General features: G+C 47.3%; 1 protein-coding gene across 2 annotated transcripts; it reads left to right on the top strand.

Annotated features, from left to right (window-relative positions):
• Nucleotides 1–1180: 1180 nt before the first annotated feature.
• NIPAL4 (NIPA like domain containing 4) lies at nt 1181–15688 on the top strand. 2 transcript variants are annotated; one of them, XM_055285478.2, is made up of 6 exons: nt 1181–1508; nt 4201–4440; nt 8090–8146; nt 9694–9784; nt 12621–12781; nt 13296–15688. In XM_055285478.2, exons 1-6 carry the CDS (start codon nt 1472–1474, stop codon nt 13922–13924), a joined length of 1215 nt encoding a protein of 404 aa, XP_055141453.1. In that variant the 5' UTR covers nt 1181–1471; the 3' UTR covers nt 13925–15688. The 2 variants fall into 2 exon arrangements, with proteins under 2 accessions (XP_055141453.1, XP_055141454.1); XM_055285479.2 differs by lacking the exon at nt 8090–8146 and having other exon boundaries at nt 1184–1508.
• Nucleotides 15689–18286: the final 2598 nt, after the last annotated feature.

Genomic DNA, 18286 nt, shown 5'->3' with positions numbered 1-18286 from the left:
TAAAAATAACAATTTCCTCTCATCTGTAGCATGGAAAGAGTAAGGATATCTGTCTCCTAGGAGGCTTCGATGAGACAGTGCCTGGAAAGGGGTTAGCACAGTGTCTGGCCCATGCTGACGACTCCATACATGACAATTCTTAAAAGCTGCCTCCTCCAGGAAGCCGGTGACCACCACTGACAGAACCAATCACTGCTTTCTTAGTAGCCCCACACCCTCACTGCCCAGGAGCAGTCTATTTCAATGTAAAATGCCAGGTGGCTTAATGTGACCACTGACAGCATGAGTTTGATCCTGGCTTTTCTGCTTCTCAGCTGAGATCCCCAGCAAGTTACTTGAGCACTTTGTGCCTCAGTTTCCTTTTGGTAAATAATAAAATTCTGTACATTATAAGGCAGTCATGAAGATTAAATGAACTGGAATTTTTCAGCACTTAGAACTCTGTCTGGCCTATCGCAAACTCTACATACGTATTTTTATGCTCCAGGTCAGTGTTTTTCTAACTTGCTTTTTACTGTTACCCATAGTAATAAATATGCTTTCCATCACAACGTCTGTATGTGTGTGTGTGTGTAAATAATTTTAAAGTGGTAATTTCAAAAACATTGGTCTTTAAGAGATGATCACATTTTGTTTCCCCCATTAAAATATAAGGTACTTGGGGGACAGGGAATAGTCTGACTCCTTTTGGTCTCCAATCACTTCATTCACTTCTTTCATTTAATTTACCAAGCTCCTATTATCTATTCATTAGACAGAAATATATATTGAGCATTTATTAGGCACTCACTATGTACCTGTTACCTACCAGCACAGATCAGACCTAGGTTGAATCAATGAATGGGTAAGGCAAGGAAAGGAGGTCGCAGGGCAGAAGGAAGGGAGGAAGGGCAGGAGGGTGGAATGGGAGGAAGGGAGGAAAGGTGGAGGGGAGGAAGGAGAGGGGGAGGGTGGGAGGGCGAGAAGGAAGGAAAAGAAGGAACCCAGGTTCCCAATTGGCAGCAGTACCCACTTCCAACCCCTACGTTGCCACTTCCACCTCGGCGGAAAGTTGCCCCTTCTCCAGCCATCCAGGTCCCCTGTACTCTTTCACTGGGAATGGAGCTGGGTGCCGGTGCAGGCATCGGAGGGGCGGTGCCGGGGAACCCGCCTCCTCACCTCTTGCCCCTGGCACGGGGCGGTGACTCCAGAGCTGGGAGCCTGGCAGCGTCCTCACCCCGGGAAGGCATGCGCCCCTCTGCGGGCGGCCCAAGCCCTGGGCCCCCTGCCCCCGGAATTGCCCAAGACGCCGGGTGACTCCTCCCCGGGGACTCTCCCACTCTGGGACGCGTCACTTTCTCCACCCCTGGGTCCGGACCCCGGCGGCTTCTCGCGCGCGAGCCACGCGGGGGACAAGTCGCGGCCACCTGCTCCGGAGCTGGGGAGCCCGGGCGCCGTCGGCCCGCGCGTCGGTTCGTGTACCCCGGTCCCCATGGAGCTGCGGGTCAGCAACACCAGCTGCGAGAACGGTGCGTACGGCAGGGCTGGGGACCAGGCGGGCTCCGCGCTTGGCGCCCTCCCCTCCTTGCCACCCCTCTCCCTCGAATCTTCTCCTCCCAGGGGGGCCAAAGCTGGGGAGGGGCAGGGCCAGCACGAGGTGGCTCCCACCCAGCTTTGAAGTTCTGGCTGAGACTTCACTTTCATCTTCGCAGCTGGGGTGGCTGAGGGGAGTCAGGGAAGGAAAGTATGTCCCCTGGGTTGAGATGGGGGGTTAGTGGGGGGCAGGCATTTTGACGACAGCAGACACCCTGAGAGGTGGTGGGGGTGGGGGGAGGATTCTGTGTTTTTAATGTGTAGTTGCTTCAGGTTTTAGTACCTGCGCAGTTTGGGCTTTCTCTCTGGGTCAGTGGGAGGACCACCACAGGACGGTCTTGTCTTTGGAAAAGAAAGAGAAAGAACCACAGGAAGGGGTAAAGAAAGACTGCTGGCTTCGTATTGCGTTCTGACCATAAAGCAGGTAGTGGACTAGGCCCTTTACCTGCATTATCTCACTGAATCCTTAAAACAACTCTAGAAAGTAGGTAGGTATTATTATTTTATTATCTTGCTATCCCCATTCTAAAGATCCAGAAACTGAGGCTCTGAGCAGCTAATAATTTGCTCAAGGTAATACAGTGAGGAAATGGAATATAGATCCAGAGCTGGTGGACAGTAAAACCTCAACTCCTTCCTTGGTGTGGCTCTGTACTGCAGGCTGTGGGATGTCCCTGTTTCTCTAGCTTCTTCCCTTCTACAGTGAAGCTTTCAAAGCCAGCCTGTTAGGTGTCTGACTTTGGTTTCCTGAACAAGGCAGGCATTTTCAGCCTCACCTTTTCTCTAGGCCAGAATGTGTTCCCCAGTCCTAGCATATTCTGGAAGAGATGACAGGAATCATCTGGCCCATGCTCAGAATTGGATTACTTTGGCCATCAGCCCTCTGTCTTTTACTTTTCACTGCAGTGGGAGAACTTGACTCAATAGAGGGTGCTGAGCCCTTGGGTGCTGCAGGCTTTACTGTGACAGCCAGGTCCATCGATAGAGGGTTCTTTAGCTCCATCTGCTAGAGGTGCACCTTCAGGGAGCAGGGGAAGGGTGTGGGGATGAGTTTGGTCTTCCTCTCAGGAGTCACCTCCCCTAGCCCATGTCCTCTCAGGTTCTGGCTCATTTCCTGGGCTCAGGGAACTCCCCAGATTCAGCTCTTGGACAAGGAAGCCTGAGCTGGAGAAACAGGAATGAGCAGTGCAGAACAAGTCTGATTAGGGACTGAGATGCCTCTTGTCTCATCCCTTGATTGTGACACGAGTTTTGGAAAGAGAGATATCACACTGCAAAAGACACATGGATGTGCCCTAGTGGATGCTGGATCCAGATCTTTCGCCAGATGTTGGGGTGACTTAAGCAAGCCCTTCCCCTTCTCAGGGTCTCAGTTTCCCCAGTGAAAATAAGAATTTAGACTGCTTTCTAAGGGCTCTTCAAGTTCTATTATTCATGGGTCTGTGTCATGGAAGAAAGGTCAACATTGCCCTTAGTCTGTTCCACCAAGATGCCACTCTGCACTGCAGATGTGCCAGAGACACAGCTGCTTGACCATGGACTTTGGGGCCTTTCTAGGCACTGGCTGGGAGTTCTAGGTTGAGGCTTACATCCTTGGCATAGGGACCTGGGCCTTGGTGACACACAGCTTGAAAGAGGCTACCTCCAGAGGTCACAAACTCAGATGCCTACAAAGGCCAAGCACATGCTAGAAATTACTGAAAGGAGCCAGATAAGACTCTTGGGGAACTGCAGAAAGTATGTCCTATTTTAGGGGGCAACACTGCCCAGCTGCAGCCAGTTGTTGCCTTAGAAGAGGGCCCAATGTGGTAAGCAGATCTGATTTTTCACCGTAGCCTCACATCTGAATTTTCATGGAAAATCTCCCAATTTTTAAATGTTTTCTATTTTAAAATACCTCTTAGGGCCAGGCACGGTGGCTCACATCTGTAATCCTAATGCTTTGGGAGGCTGAGGCAGGAGGATAGCTTGAGGCTAGGAGTTCGAGACCACCCTGGGCAACATAGTGAGACCCCCATCTCTACCCAAAAACCAAAACCAAAAACAAACAAAAAGCCTCTTAGGAGGCCAGATGCTACCTGCTTTATTGAGGTGTGTGTGATGGTTAAGAGCCTGGGCTTTGGCATCAGATAAGCTTAGAATCTGACACTGGCTTCACTATTCAGTACCCATGTTTTGGCTTTGGGCAGGTCACTAAACTTACCAGAGCTTTGGTTTCTTCAACTAAAAGCCTAGAAAAGATTGTTGTGCCTGCTTCCAAGTGGTCATTAGAAACCCTCCTGGAAAACCCCAGAGCAGAGGACCATGTGAATAGTAGCACTGGAGAATTATTGGCTATTCTTTGCAGTTTCATTGAACTTGTGTACTTCTTCTGACTGAGGGTCTGCCCTTGTGCCCAGGTTTGTTATCTGACACATGGTGGTACAAATTTGTTGTGGTCATGCAAAGAAAGCCCCTAACTAGAGTAAGCACTCACTTGAACATAATTATTTTTAGGTGGAGGCACAGTATAGAGGTATAGCCCTGCAGTAGCAGAAGCACAGGGTTTGAAACAGTGGCCAATTCCAATATTTTAAAAGTGTGCAAATGTCCCCAGTGTGACTCTCTCACTGTGGTCTTCCCATCCAGGTTCTCTGCTCCACCTCTACTGCTCCTCCCAAGAAGTCCTGTGCCAGATTGTCAGTGATCTCAGCCCTGAGGTGCCCAGCAATGCCACCTTTCACAGCTGGCAGGAAAGGATCAGGCAGAACTATGGCTTCTACATCGGCCTGGGCCTGGCCTTCCTGTCTAGCTTCCTCATCGGCAGCAGCGTCATCCTCAAGAAGAAAGGCCTCCTGCGACTTGTGGCCACAGGAGCCACTCGAGCTGGTAGGTTCCTGGGCCAGGAGAGGTTAGGGCACAGGGCAGCTGAGCCCTCACGAGGTCCAGGGCTGCAGTCTAAGAGGATGACCTCAGCAAGGTACAAAAGGCTCATTGTCAACCCTGTCTGGAATCCCACCTGCCAGCAGGGTTAGGGTTTAGGGTTATAAAGGAAGGCCTCCAATAGGAGGTCTCAGTTTAGAGAGCCAACAGGAGGCCTTCCTTTAGAATCCAATCTTTCCTGAGACTTTCATGATGTGTTTATTAGAGGAGGGAAGGGACAAGTCTCAGGACCAAGAATCAGATACTGCAGGTCTGGTCTTGGTCTTACTTCCCACCAATGTCATCACAGGCAAGTTGCAGCTTCTCTGCAAAATGGGAATAGATACTTCTGCTCAGAACAATGTCAGATGCTGGTGTGCCCTCACTTAGCATCCAATTGAGCTCCCTTCTGGGCTGCCAAAAAATGGTGAAGTGTGTGACCCCAAGGGATTTGCTTGTTTGGAAAATAAGATGTTTTTCCGTGAAACAGTGCTTGAGAAAAGGAATCCTGTGCAAAATGACTCATTCATTTAATCACCATTTATCGCATGCCTGCTGTATGCCAGGGACAATGCTAGACATGGGGATTCAGTGTCCTCGTGGAACCTTCAGTCAAATGGAAGAGACAGATGAGTCAATAGGCAGTTGTTTTATCATGTGTTAAGTGCCATCATGGGGAAAACACAGCCTGCAATGGGGGAATATTTTGGAGGGATGTGTAAAGCCCAGACTTGGGGGATTAGGGGAGGTTTTTCTAGAAGAGATGATCTCTGAGACCTAGATGATTAGGAGACAGTAAGGTAAAAGGGGAAATAGGGAGACAGTGTTCCAGGCAGAAGGAATAACATGTGCAAAGGCCCAGAGGTGAGAGAACTTGAGTGATACTAGAAAACAAAAGTCATTCAGAATGGCAGGAGCAGGAGGGGTGCACAGTGAGTGAAGGCCCAACTCATGAAGGGTCTGGTAAATGGAAGCACAGAGCCTGAGTGCAATTGTTCAGTGACTGAAAGGTTTTAGGCAGGGGAGTGACAGTCTAATTTGCAATTTGAAAAGATCCCTGGTTGCTGGGTGAAGAGGACAAGCCTGAAGCCCGGGAGGCCAAGTAGGTGAGTGAAAGGACAGAACTTGGGCCCGGGAGACGGAAATGGGAATGGAGACAACTGGTGGATTTCAAAGCTAGTTTTTGAAGGTAGAACTTACCAGCTTTGATACAGACTGGCTTCAAGCAAGGGAGGAGGGGTGGCGGAAGGAATCAAGGATGACTCATGCTTTTGACTTGAGCAACTGGGGCGATGAAGGTGCTATTTCTTGAGATGAAGAGTGTAGAAGGAGGAACAGGTTTATGGGAAGATGATGCATTCAAGTTTGGACATGTTCAATTTAATGTTTCTGTGGGATGTTGCACTTTGGAAGCAGACTATTAGGGTTCTAATTCTGGCTCCTCAATTCCTGGTGATTCAATTCTGGGCAAGAAAAGTATCTATTTCTATGCCTCAGTCTCCTCATCTATAAAATGGAGATAAGAACAGTACCAGCCTGAAGGGTTATAAGAAAATGCAACATAGTTAGAATCATATCTAGCACAGAGTAGCACTAGTATTGGTATTACTGTTATCTCAGTGAGAGGTTCCCACAGTTAGAGGTACAGGTCTAGAGCCCATGTGTGCTGCAAAATGAATAGCTGTGAGGTGCAGAGATGACGTCGGGAATAATGGTTATTGCCATTCCACCCTTCACTTCTAGACAAGTGTTCAAAAGGCCAGAGACCTCCCACAGTGCCAGGGAAATTTCTGCTTGTGCTCAGAGAAGGTATCATTGACCATTCAGAACGACAACTTTCCTGGAGTCCGTTTTTTTCTCCAATCTGCTATTTCAGTATCTTCTGTGATTTCAACCCTTAGAGTAAAATGCTCTCAGAGTTCTTAACATTTATGGGAAATTCTGACCTTTTTAGGAGCCTGATGAAAACAAGAGAACTTTTCCTTAGAAAAGTGAGCGTTCCCAAAACGCAACATAAATTTTTGGATTTTTATGAAACTGCCTCAAACCCATCTATCATCATCCATCATTATCATCATCTTTGTTGCTAACGTTATTGAGTATTGACTATGTGCCAGGTCCTGAACAAAGCAGACGCAATTCCTGGCTTTGTGGAGCTTCCATTTTACTGGCGGAAATGTCATAAAATAAGAAGATCAACTAAAATTATAAACAACAATGCCATGAAAGAGAAGAGCTGGGTGTTATGAGAGAAGCCCAGCTGGGTGCAGTCACTCACACCTGTAATCCCAGCACTTTGGGAGGGTGAGGTGTCAGGATCACTTGAGTCCGGGAGTTTGAGACCAGCCTGGGAAACACAGCAAGACCCCATCTGTACAGAAAATTTTTTTCAATTAGCCAGGCATGGTGGCATATGACTGTAGTCCCAGCTACTCAGGAGGCTGAGGTGGGAGGATCCCTTGAGCCCAGGAGTTTGAGGCTTCATTGAGCTATGGTGCCACTGCACATTCCAGCCTGGGTGACTGGGTGAGACCCTGTAGTGGGGGAAGGAGGGAAGGAAAAAGGTAAGGAAGAAAGGGGGGAGGAGAGAGGGAGGGAAGGAAGAGAGAGAGAAAGGAAGGAAGGAAAGGATGGAGGGAGGGGGGGAGGGAGGGAGAGAGGGAACTCCAACAGGAAATAATAGAAATCAGGGAGTCAGAGATGACATCGGTAGGGGAAGCAACATTCACACAGCAACCTGTAGAGTGAGTGTAAGTTTAGGCAAATATTAGTAGGAAGAGTATTCTGGACACAGGGAAAGCATGTGCAAAGGCCTCAAGGCAGAAAAGATCTCATCATTTTTGGAGAGCTAGGAGAGAGGAGAAGAGTGGCAGGAGATGCACTTGGACAGGTGAGCAGGGCCAAAACTATGCATGGTCTTGTTAAGGATTCTGGTCTTTATCCTGAGAGCACTCAGAAGCCATTGGCCAGCCATAAGTTGGGGAGTGGCATAATCTGATTTGCATTCTTAAAAGACGACTGGCTGCCATGAAAAGAAAAATCGGTTATTAAAGGGCCAAGAGTGGAACCAGAGTAACTATGAAGGAGGCTCTTGCCTCAACCTGAAGCAGGGATAACAGTGCCTTGGTGTGGCAGGTGGCAGCGGAGTGGACACATGCGAGATCTTTTTGGAGACAGAGTTACCAGGATGGACTGGATGCAGAAGGAGGGAGAGAAGAGTCAAAGGGCAATTCCCTGGTTTCTGGCTTAAGCAACTGGATAAATGAGAGTGCCACTTACTATGTTTCATTTGGCAGGTGGGTGGGGCATATTTAAAACCAAGAGCTCCATTTAGGACAGAAATTGAAATGGCTGTGAGAAATCCAAGAGGAGATGTGAAGTAAGCAGTTGGAAATACACCTGGACTCAGAAGGAAGGTCCAGGCTACAGATACAGAGGCACCAGATATAGATGGTATTTAAAACTTTAGGAACAAATGAACCCACCCAGGAGAAGGCCCAGAACCAAGCCTCAAGGAGCAGCCCTTAGAGGCCAGGGAGTGAGCAGAGAGTTAGGAAAGGTGCCTGAGAAAGTGTGGCCAAGTTCCATCCTAACTTTGTGTCCATTCCCTCCACAGTAGACGGAGGCTTCGGCTACCTGAAAGATGCAATGTGGTGGGCTGGATTTCTCACCAGTAAGTGGGTGTTTGTTACTAATAACAGTGGCCTATTGATAGCAGGGCTGGAGACAAAGGGAGGGATGGGTGGGGCATTTTTGTCTCTAGTATGGCAAGTGTGAATCTGAGGCCCAGATTCCCAGGGGAAAACCTTGACAACCTTTGCAGGGAGAACGTCTTACCATCAAAGCCAGTCTTCATCTATGAAGCGTCTACTCCCAGAGAGGTTTGCACAGAGCTGGCAATGATGAAGGTGTATTTTCTCAACTTCCCTTTAAACATAGCTCGATAATATCACTGCCTGTTGGTAGTGGACTCTTGACTTCTACATGATAGAAGCTGGGACTCCTAGGCCAAATTCCCCCAGTCCACAGGCAGTTAATGTGTTGGCCCACTTAGAACATAGCTGGTCACACATTTCCCCCACTTTCCACCCACCCTCTCCTGCTATCAAACCCTGACTCTTTTAGGTGGAAAATTAACCAGGTTTCTATTCATAATCCACTTACATCAAGTTTTGATCCCCATCTCAGCCAGAGCTACCCCAGTGACTATCTGCTTTTAAAGGGGAGACCCAGGTGGTTCTCTATCAGCAGAGAGATGGAAAAGACACTTTTCCGATAACCACAGCTATCACATATTGAGGGCTTACTATCTGCTAAACTTTCTAAGCATTCTCCTGTGTATTAACTCAGGAGTTTACAAACTGGAAACTCAGATAGAAAGAAAGAACTTAGTCCCTTTGGGAATGTCAGATTTTCCTTTTCCTGTTTGTTTGTTTGTTTGTTTGTTTATTTTGAGACAGAGTTTTGCTTTTGTTGCCCAGGCTGGAGTGCAATGGTGCAATCTCAGCTCACCGCAACCTCTGCTTCCTGGGTTCAAGCGATTCTCCTACCTCAGCCTCCCGAGTAGCTGGGATTACAGGCATGCACCACCACACCTGGCTAATTTTTGTTGTTGTTGTTATATTTTTAGTAGAGACAGAGTTTCTCCATGTTGGTCAGGTGATCTGCCCGCCTCGGCCTCCCAAAGTGCTGGGATTACAGGCGTGAGACACCATGCCCAGCCAGGAATGTCAGATTTTTCTAACCACCTGCCTCTCAGTCCAGATTGTTCAAAATTTCCCTGGAAAAGAGGGGAAAAGAAGTGTCCATGGACCAATTGGTACCTGGAGAACCAATAATTGTAACTCTTTCTTCCTTTGATAATTAACACTTCCTAGAATTTAAATTAAAAATTTAGCCCAAAATACTGGCAGTCCCTGAGACAAATTTAACTGTGCCTGGACTAGAAGCCAAGAGGCCTAAAAAACAAGAGGGCTTCTACCCCATAAGCATGTCATGTGACCTTGGGCTTGGAGCCTTAGCTTCACCATCTTTAAAATGGAAGGATCTGATCCAGATAGACTGGGACTGACCCTTCGATCAGACTCTCCAGAATACGGATCAGGATTTTAAAGAATGCTGGTCTGGGATGCTCCAGACGGTTGCACACGGTATGATTCGTCTGGAATGGAGATGGTGCTTCTGTGCCATACTAACCTCTTTTCTCCCTTCATTTCCTAGTGGCTGCTGGAGAAGTTGCCAACTTTGGAGCCTATGCATTTGCACCTGCAACAGTCGTCACACCTCTGGGAGCACTGAGTGTCCTCATAAGGTTATTGTCCCCTCTCTAGCTCTCTCTTATTCTGTTCCCTTTTCAGTTTGTTGAGGTCTGGAATTGCCAAGTGGGGTCAACTGCCTCTTGGCAATCAGGGACCTGGGTTGGTCTCAGCCTCCAGAAAGAGGCAGTGTGCTGTTGAGAGCTATAGACCCTGGGAATGTTTGCTGCCTCTTGCCCCAGCATCCCCTTGACTGGGTAATAGAGAGGCAGGCCAAGCCCAAACCAGTTGGAAGGGCTTCCACCGTCACCAGAATGAATGGCGCATGTCAGTATTTTGGTGCCGCAATAGATGTGGCGTACAAGTTAAGAGCATGTGCTCCGGATTAACGCTGCCTGAGTTCTAATCCTCGCTCTGCCACTTAGTAGTTATGTTACCACAGGCAAGTCATTTAAGCCACTTAGTCACTCGAAGCCTCATTTTTCCCATCTGCAAAATGGGAATGCCAATAATACCCACCGGAGGCATTGTTCTGAGGATTGAAAGAGATAATGCACAGAAAATGCACAGTACAGAGCTGGTACTAAACAATAATCATGGCTATCACATGGTTGGGGCTTAGTATGTGCTGAACATTCTGAATGTATCATGCATATTAACTCATTTAATTTTCATGGCATCTGTAGCTGAGCCCAACAGAGGTTGAGCAACTTGGCCAAAGTCACCAGGTTCTAAGAGACCAGGCAGGATTCTAACCCAGGCAATCTTAATTCCAGAGTCAGTGGGCTTAACTGCTATGCCACGTTGCCTCTCAAGTAAACACTCAACAAATGTTTGATAGTTTTAAAAATAACTGATACTAAATGTCTGTGCTTCCCACTGCTCCTAGTCCCCCTAAGCTACAAACACAGAGCCAGCTCCTCTGTGGGGGTCCTGGAGCCCCATTCAAAGGAGACTCTGATTGTTGGCCTAGCCTTGGAATGCTGGTAAATCATAGTGGACCACACCCAGTACCCATGATTTGTTTTACTGTCTTGATGAAAATTTTGCAACATTTACACACTCAAAAAACAAATAGAACGCATGCTGTACAACTGGCCTGACTCATGCTGTATAACTGGCCTAACACAGCTGATGTAGCTGTGATACCATAATTGCATATCCGATTAGTTTGCAAATTCCTACCCGGGGGAAATTGGGAGAGCCATAAAATCCTCCAGTGTGTGGCCCCTGCCTGCATGAATAATCTCTTGAATGGGACATTGTGGCCAAAATGTTTTTGGTAGTTTCCGAGGAAAGACAGAAGACAGACAGGAGAGCTTAGATATCGATCTCCTCTCTCCTGACAACTTGAACCAGGATTTTTGAGGCTAATTGTGTCCCGAGATAGCCAATAGGTTTTTACCCTAAACTAATGCCACCTTCGTGAAGAGACAGAAGCATGCCCCCATGATCATACGAGGCTTGCCCGTGATTTTTTTCCCCTCCTTTCTCACTTCTGCTGGCTCGGCTCGAGGATGTGAGGGGAATGGAAATCATGTCACCACGGTGCAGCAAGGAACTGGAGATGATTTGCCCAGAAATTGAAGACTCAGGGAAGTCACAAGGATCCTCTTCAATGAGGCATAGAAGAAAACCCATGAGCTTTATAATTAGAAAGGACTCGAGCTCAATTCCTGGTTCCACTACTTGCTAGTTATTTGACCTTGCCATGTCATTTTAACTTCTTTGAGATTCAGTCTTCTCATCTATCAACTGGAGATAGTATATTTCACTTTGCAAAGAGCTGTGAGATGCTAGTGTGATAGATGGGAAGTTCCTAGCACCATACATAGTAGGTAATAAATGCCTAAGACATGGTACCTGTGATTGTCACTGAGGTTGTTCACACTGGCTTATACAAATGAAATAATAGATGTGTTATGAATGACCCCAGGAGCAGAGATGGAGCAAAAAATAGAAATTACCAGAAGGCACGTTTTTGGTAAATGATTAGAGCAAACCTACAATGGCCTCATTTGGCTTGGGAAGGGGTGGGCTCCCTGCCACCAGAGGTATCTATAAGCCAAAGCTGAGAGCCATCTGTTGGCAGTGCTAAGAGAGGATGTGCCCATTGGGAAGGCAGTTAGACAAGAGCATTTTGAAGTGTTCTTCCAACTCTTCTGTTTGGGAATAGTTTCAGTCTCTAAAATGGAAGAAATTCGCCTGCATTTCTATTCCTCCAGCAAATGTTGTAACACTCCCAGAAATGAGTTTCTATATCAAACATTTTTTGACCCCAGGTCAAGAGGACTGGGGGCGGCGGGAAACAGAGATATTTCCTATCAACTATATTTAAAACTATCAGACATTTGATGAGTGTTTATTTGAGTGGCAACGTGGCATAGCAGTTAAGCCCCCTGACTCCGGAATTAGACTACCTGGGTTAGAATTCCGGCCTGGCCTCTTAGAACCTGGTGACCCTGGCCAAGTTGCTTAACCTCTCTTGGCCTCAGCTAGGGATGCTGTGAGGATTAAATGAGTTAATACGTGGGATACATTCAGAATGTTCAGCACATGCTAAGCCCTCCATATGTGACAGCTGTGTCTATTCTTTGGTACCAGCTCTGTACTGTGCATTTTCTGTGCATTATCTCATTTAGTTTCTAAGAACAATGTCTCCCGTGGATATTATTAGCATCCCCATTTTGCAGACAGGGACAATGAGGCCTAGGGTGGTCACATGACTTGCCCATGGTAACGTAAGTTTTCTTGGAAGAAAAACTTCCACGTGAGAGAGTAGTGAGTTCTGATCTGTTGTTCTCTGTGAGTGCTTGCTCAGGCCCCATTTTTCTTTGGGACTCTGGGACAGGCATGGCTGCTCTAATCCCCTTCTCCCATTTCCACGTGCAGTGCCATCCTCTCCTCATATTTCCTGGGGGAGAGCCTGAACCTGCTGGGGAAGCTGGGCTGTGTGATCTGTGTGGCCGGCAGCACAGTGATGGTGATACATGCCCCTGAGGAAGAGAAGGTCACTACCATCATGGAGATGGCTTCCAAGATGAAAGACACAGGTAGACTCCAAGCCCCCGAAGAGCAGGAAAATACTGGAGGTTGAACGCCCCCCACTGCCCCATAAAAGGTCAGATTGGGTTCTGACCATCTCAGGTGCTGCCACCTAGAGGAGAATGCAAGCTAAAGAAGAAACGGTAATGGGCTGGTACTTGTTAGCAAGGCTAGCTTAAAGGCTTCCTGGCCTGATATGTATGGGTACCATTAATAAGTGTTTATTATGTGCCAGGCACTGTTATGAATGCTTTATATACATTATCTCACTGAATCCCACAGAACAGCTTTATGAGGATGATCCTATTGTTGGTCCTCTTTTACAAATGGGGAAACCGAGTTTTTGGGGGTTTAACAACCTAACCAAGTTATTAGGAAGTCATGAAGCTGGGACTGGAACCCAAGTTTGTCTGACTCTAGAGCCCACGATCTTAATGCTACCTCCCACTGCCATGAGTCTGGGCCCTAGACACTGCCTGCACCCTCCACAGTTGAGTGATCCTTCTCCCTCTCCTCCCAAAGGGTTCATCGTGTTTGCTGTGCTTCTGCTGGTGTCATGCCTCATCCTCATCTTTGTCATCGCCCCACGTTACGGGCAAAGGAATATCCTCATCTACATCATCATCTGCTCTGTGATCGGGGCATTCTCCGTGGCTGCTGTCAAGGGACTGGGCATCACCATCAAGAACTTCTTCCAGGGGCTGCCAGTTGTCCGGCACCCACTCCCCTACATCCTGTCCCTTATCCTGGCACTGTCCCTCAGCACTCAGGTCAACTTCCTCAACAGGGCACTGGACATTTTCAACACTTCCCTGGTGTTCCCCATCTACTACGTGTTCTTCACCACGGTGGTCGTTACCTCATCCATCGTCCTCTTCAAGGAGTGGTACAGCATGTCTGCTGTGGACATTGCGGGCACCCTCTCGGGCTTTGTCACCATCATCCTGGGCGTGTTCATGCTGCATGCTTTCAAAGACCTGGACATCAGCTGCGCCAGCTTGCCCCACATGCACAAAAACCCACCCCCTTCTCCTGCCCCGGAACCGACTGTCATTAGACTGGAAGATAAGAATGTCCTTGTGGACAATATAGAACTTGCCAGCACCTCATTGCCAGAAGAGAAACCCAAAGTATTTATAATCCATTCTTGAAGCTTGGAATATGTGAGTGAGAGGATGAGCCTGATGGTACAGGCTGACCTCCCAATTTCAAAACCACCTGGTTATTTTCCAGTGCAACTGTTACCAATGGGCTCTCTTTTCTTGAGAAGTTCATTTATACCTCATCACTGTTTCCAGGAGAAAAATCTCTACCCAAATAGCAGTGGTGGCAGAACTTCCTGGAAACAGACTCAGTGACCAAATACCCAAGTTTACATCAGTGTCTGCAGGTCCCCCGGACCTCCCTTCTCATTCATTCTTTCGGTGCCATCTCTATGCCGTTGGGAAGAAGATGGAGTCTGACCCATTGAATGTAGCACAGTCCAAGGACTTCCCTGAGATATTGGTCATTGGGAGTTCCTTCACACCAATTCTCCTCCTGAGATGGAATCTCCATTGTTGTTGTTTTCTAGCCCAAGGATGACATAGAGCTGGCTCCCAGAGGCCCAGAGAGCAATTGGCCATGCCTCCCTATCCAGAGCTGACAGGGACACAACCAATGTAAAATATCCTGTTGCTCTTGTCACTTCCTCTTTGGAGGCAGAAGCAAGACCTCAGCTGACCTCCTTACTGTGAAAGCCACTTGATGTCTCAGGGAAAAATTTCAACCAGCTCATTCCCCGAGCACTCCAGCCTAGCAGTCAGCACCTCGGCATCCACCCAGTCCATCCCACCATCACCCCTTCCCCCTCTACTTACATCCTAAGGAGTCAGTCACTGAGACATAAAGGCAGTAATCACAGAACTGGAAACAAAACAATAATAGAGCCACAGCCAAACTCTGGTGGCCAAACCCAGTGTTTCATGTTGTCTTACTCTGAAAAAAGAACAGCAAATTCACTGCTTCAAAGTGGCCTGGCTGCCAAGCTAGAATTTGGCAGAACGCGCTTTTCTATTCCTCAAGGAGTCAACCAATCTGTGATCTGGGGAGGTGGGAAGAGGATGAGGAGCAAAGTTGGGATTTGGCAGAAGGCAGTCCCAGGCTCTCTGGTTACTAGGGACTAACTTTTGTGTTGACTCTGGTGCTCATCCGGGAACTTAGGAGAAAAGAGCTCAGGGGTAATTTCTGGGCTGCAGCCTTAAAGGCTTGGACAGTGGGATCAGCTGTGAATCTCAATGGCCAAGTGGAGGTGCAGACTTGGCATGCGGTGCATTCTAGCTGTTGACCAGATTGCCACCGAGTCCCCCGCGCCACTGATGAGCTGCCCACACTGGGAAGCAGCATGCTCTGACTGTTCCAACACCACCTGCTATGGGGAGTACCTTTGGTCCCCTCACATTTGGCCAGAGGCATACAAAAAACCAGAGCAGCTGGAGAGAGAGATAATTACTATTCCTTCCCATCCCATCTCCCTTCTAGCCGCAAGAGTGTGGGGGTTGGAAAAGAACCATTAGAAAGGGAAATTAGTGGGCTGGTATATCTGGAAAGAGGGAAGACTTGATCCTCAGCCCCGAGGTTGGTGCAGGGCCTCCCCTGTGTGACTGACTCTACCTGCACTCTGTGTTTATATCCTGTGCCCTAAGTGGGCCAAGCCCAGGTAAATTCCTGCTGGCCTTGGAGCTCCAAGGTTTGGCTGACCAGCAGACTTCTTCCCTGACTCTTCAGCCTCAAATCCCGTTTTTGATGAATGTGGCTTTCCGTCTGTAATTAAAAGCAATGCAACAAGTTGGATCTTGAGAATGGCAGTAAACTGAGGGCCCTAAGAGTGTGGTCTGCAGGGTCAAGAATAAAGAGTACAGATTATATTTACTTGATACTCGTGTCTTGACCTTCCTTGAGCATGGAGTGATTAAACTGGTTTTTCTAGGGCTGGAAGGGCAGTCTCCAATCTGAATGAATGTGACTGCCAGTGAAGCCCCTACTGTGTCTGTGGTAGTTAACACCCTTGGTAGAGTGGGAAAGATAGTTTTAGAAATAGAGTCAGTTGAAGACAACTCATCCCTAGTTAACACCTGAGCCCTTACCAGGCACCAGGCATAGTAGGTGCTTCCTGTGAATTCTCTAACTCCTCACAAATCCTCAAGTTGGATATGTTTTTAATTCCCATTTGTAGATGAGGAAAGGAACTCAAAGAGGTTAAATAATTGCCCAAGGTCGCACAGCCAGGAAGAGCAAAGCCGATATCTGGTTTAACCACCAAGCGTAATGTGTCTCTCCAAGACTAACCTTGCCCCCAATTGCATAATCTGTTTTGTTTTTTTGTGTTTTGAGACAGGGTCTGGCTCTGTCCCCCAGGCTGGAATGCAGTGGTGTGATCCTAGCTCACTGCAGCTTCAAACTCCCAGGCTCAGATTTGGTAAAGACGAGGCCTTGCTATGTTACCCAGGCTGGTCTCAAAACTCCTTTCCTAAAGTGATCTTCCCACCTTGGCCTCCCAAAATGCTGAGATTTTAGGCCTTGAGCCACTGTGCCTGGTGCATAATCTGCTACCACTTTATTCATTTGTTTTCTTGTGATCTGTGCTCTTTCCCCATCTGGATATAAGCTTCATGAGAGTTGGCTTTGATTTACTGCTTATCCTCAGTGCCTAGCACATCATAGGCACTAAAGAAAAAAAAGAAAAAAAGAAACAAGATTGAAGGAACAATATCACAGTCCTTCCTTGCCCAAACTCTCCTGGGGACCAGCACTCAATGTAAGGCAGATCCTAATAGAACTCTGCATGTTAGGCAAAGCAACTGTAAGTTGATGTCATCAGCAGTTTCTCAGCACATAGCCTGTGACAGGCGCTGTTGGGGGCTTTCACATACAGAACTTCTTTGATGATCACGACACTTTTGAGGTAGGTATATTATTTGTATAGTGAAAAGAGACTCAGAAATCTGGAACTTATCCAGGCCCGCTTATCTACTGAGTAGCAAGCAGAGTCAGGACTTCAACCAGGCTTTTTCCATTATGCTAGTGACCAACACGTGAGCATCACCCCAGAGACTGGCTGACAGCAGGGAAAGAGTGGCCTCTTAACCAGGTAGGGATGTGTGAGTGGGAAGCAATTTCATGAGCAGGCATGTTACTAGTGAAAGCATTTGTGTTTAGATGTCTTTAGGGTCCATAGGCAACCTCATAACCATGAGAGGTTAGAAAAATATAATCAGGCTGGGCATGGTGGCTCACGCCTGTAATCCCAACACTTCAGGAGGCTGAGGAGAATGGATCACTTGAGGTCATCTCTACTAAAAATACGAAAATTAGACAGGCATGGTGGTGGGCACTTGTAATCCCAGCTACTCAGGAGGCTGAGGCATGAGAATTGCTTGAGCCCGGGAGGCAGAGGTTGCAGTGAGCTGAGATTGCACCACTACACCCCAGCCTGGGTGACAGACAGAGACTCTGTCCTAAAAAAAAAAAAAAAGAAGTATAATCAGAGAGCAAGAAGCCCCTCTCAGGGTTTTTGTGAAGATTAAATGAGATAATCCTTATTTGTAAATAGCATGCAGTGGCTCATATATGTTAAATACAGCTGTTCCTCAGTATCTGCAGGGGATTGGTTCCAGGACCCCCATGGATAACAAAATCTAAGGATGGCCAAGTCCCTTATATAAAATGGTATAGTATTTGCATATAACCTACATATATCCTCCCATATACTTTAAATCATCTCCAGATTTCTATAATACCTAATGCAATGTAAACGCTGTGTAAATTGTTGTTACACTGTATTTTAAAATTGTATTACTTTTTATGGTTGTACTTTTTTTTTTCAAATATTTCAATCTGCTGTTGGTTGAATCCATGGATTTGAAACCCACGGATATGGAGGACCGACTGTACTCAGTAACTGTTACCTTTGATCATGGTTATTAATCCTCCATCTCTCTGCGAGAACCTCAAAATTGGGGTAGGGATCAATGAGAGAATAAGGGTGGGATCCTTTTATGGACTAGGAAGCACTAATGAATACGAGCTGTGGTATCACGCAGGGTTCTGGAATCAGAAAGCACACCCAACCTTATCCCTAGCTGTGCCTGCCTACCCAGCCCAAGAAACCTTGGGCAAGTGTCTCCCCTCTTTAAAGTATGATCCCTTGCCTTATTAAGATGAGAAGGTGAGCAGAAGCTCTCAGCTGTCTTCTATATGCAGTAGTGTAGGATGAGAAAAAACATATCGAAGAATCTCAGGATCATTCAGGCCTTTAATAAGCAGCCTGCGTCCAGGTGCAAAGACAAACAGCCCCCTCTACTGGTCATAGGAAAACATAGGCTTTGCTGTGGCTCAGGGTCCACCATGATGGCTTTATAGGCTGAACTGACCGTCCTTGTGGGAACTCTTTCTCGAGTCCACGTCATGAATCCTATCTAATCTGAGCAGTAGGATATTACAACAAACACACAATAAAGAGTTGCCAAACCAGA

The sequence above is a fragment of the Symphalangus syndactylus genome, chromosome 7 (assembly GCF_028878055.3).
Source record: "Symphalangus syndactylus isolate Jambi chromosome 7, NHGRI_mSymSyn1-v2.1_pri, whole genome shotgun sequence".
In the NCBI taxonomy this organism is placed as follows: Eukaryota; Metazoa; Chordata; class Mammalia; order Primates; family Hylobatidae; genus Symphalangus; species Symphalangus syndactylus.
Note: the sequence above shows the minus strand (reverse complement) of the source record. Positions and strands in the feature narration are given on the sequence as shown.

Coding starts and splice junctions, on each gene's coding strand:
- NIPAL4 (XM_055285478.2), top strand. CDS start 1,472: ATGGAGCTGCGGGTCAGCAACACCAGCTGCGAGAACG. Junction 8,147..9,693: donor GTGGGCTGGATTTCTCACCA/GTAAGTGGGTGT, acceptor TTCATTTCCTAG/TGGCTGCTGGAGAAGTTGCC. Junction 9,785..12,620: donor GCACTGAGTGTCCTCATAAG/GTTATTGTCCCC, acceptor TTCCACGTGCAG/TGCCATCCTCTCCTCATATT.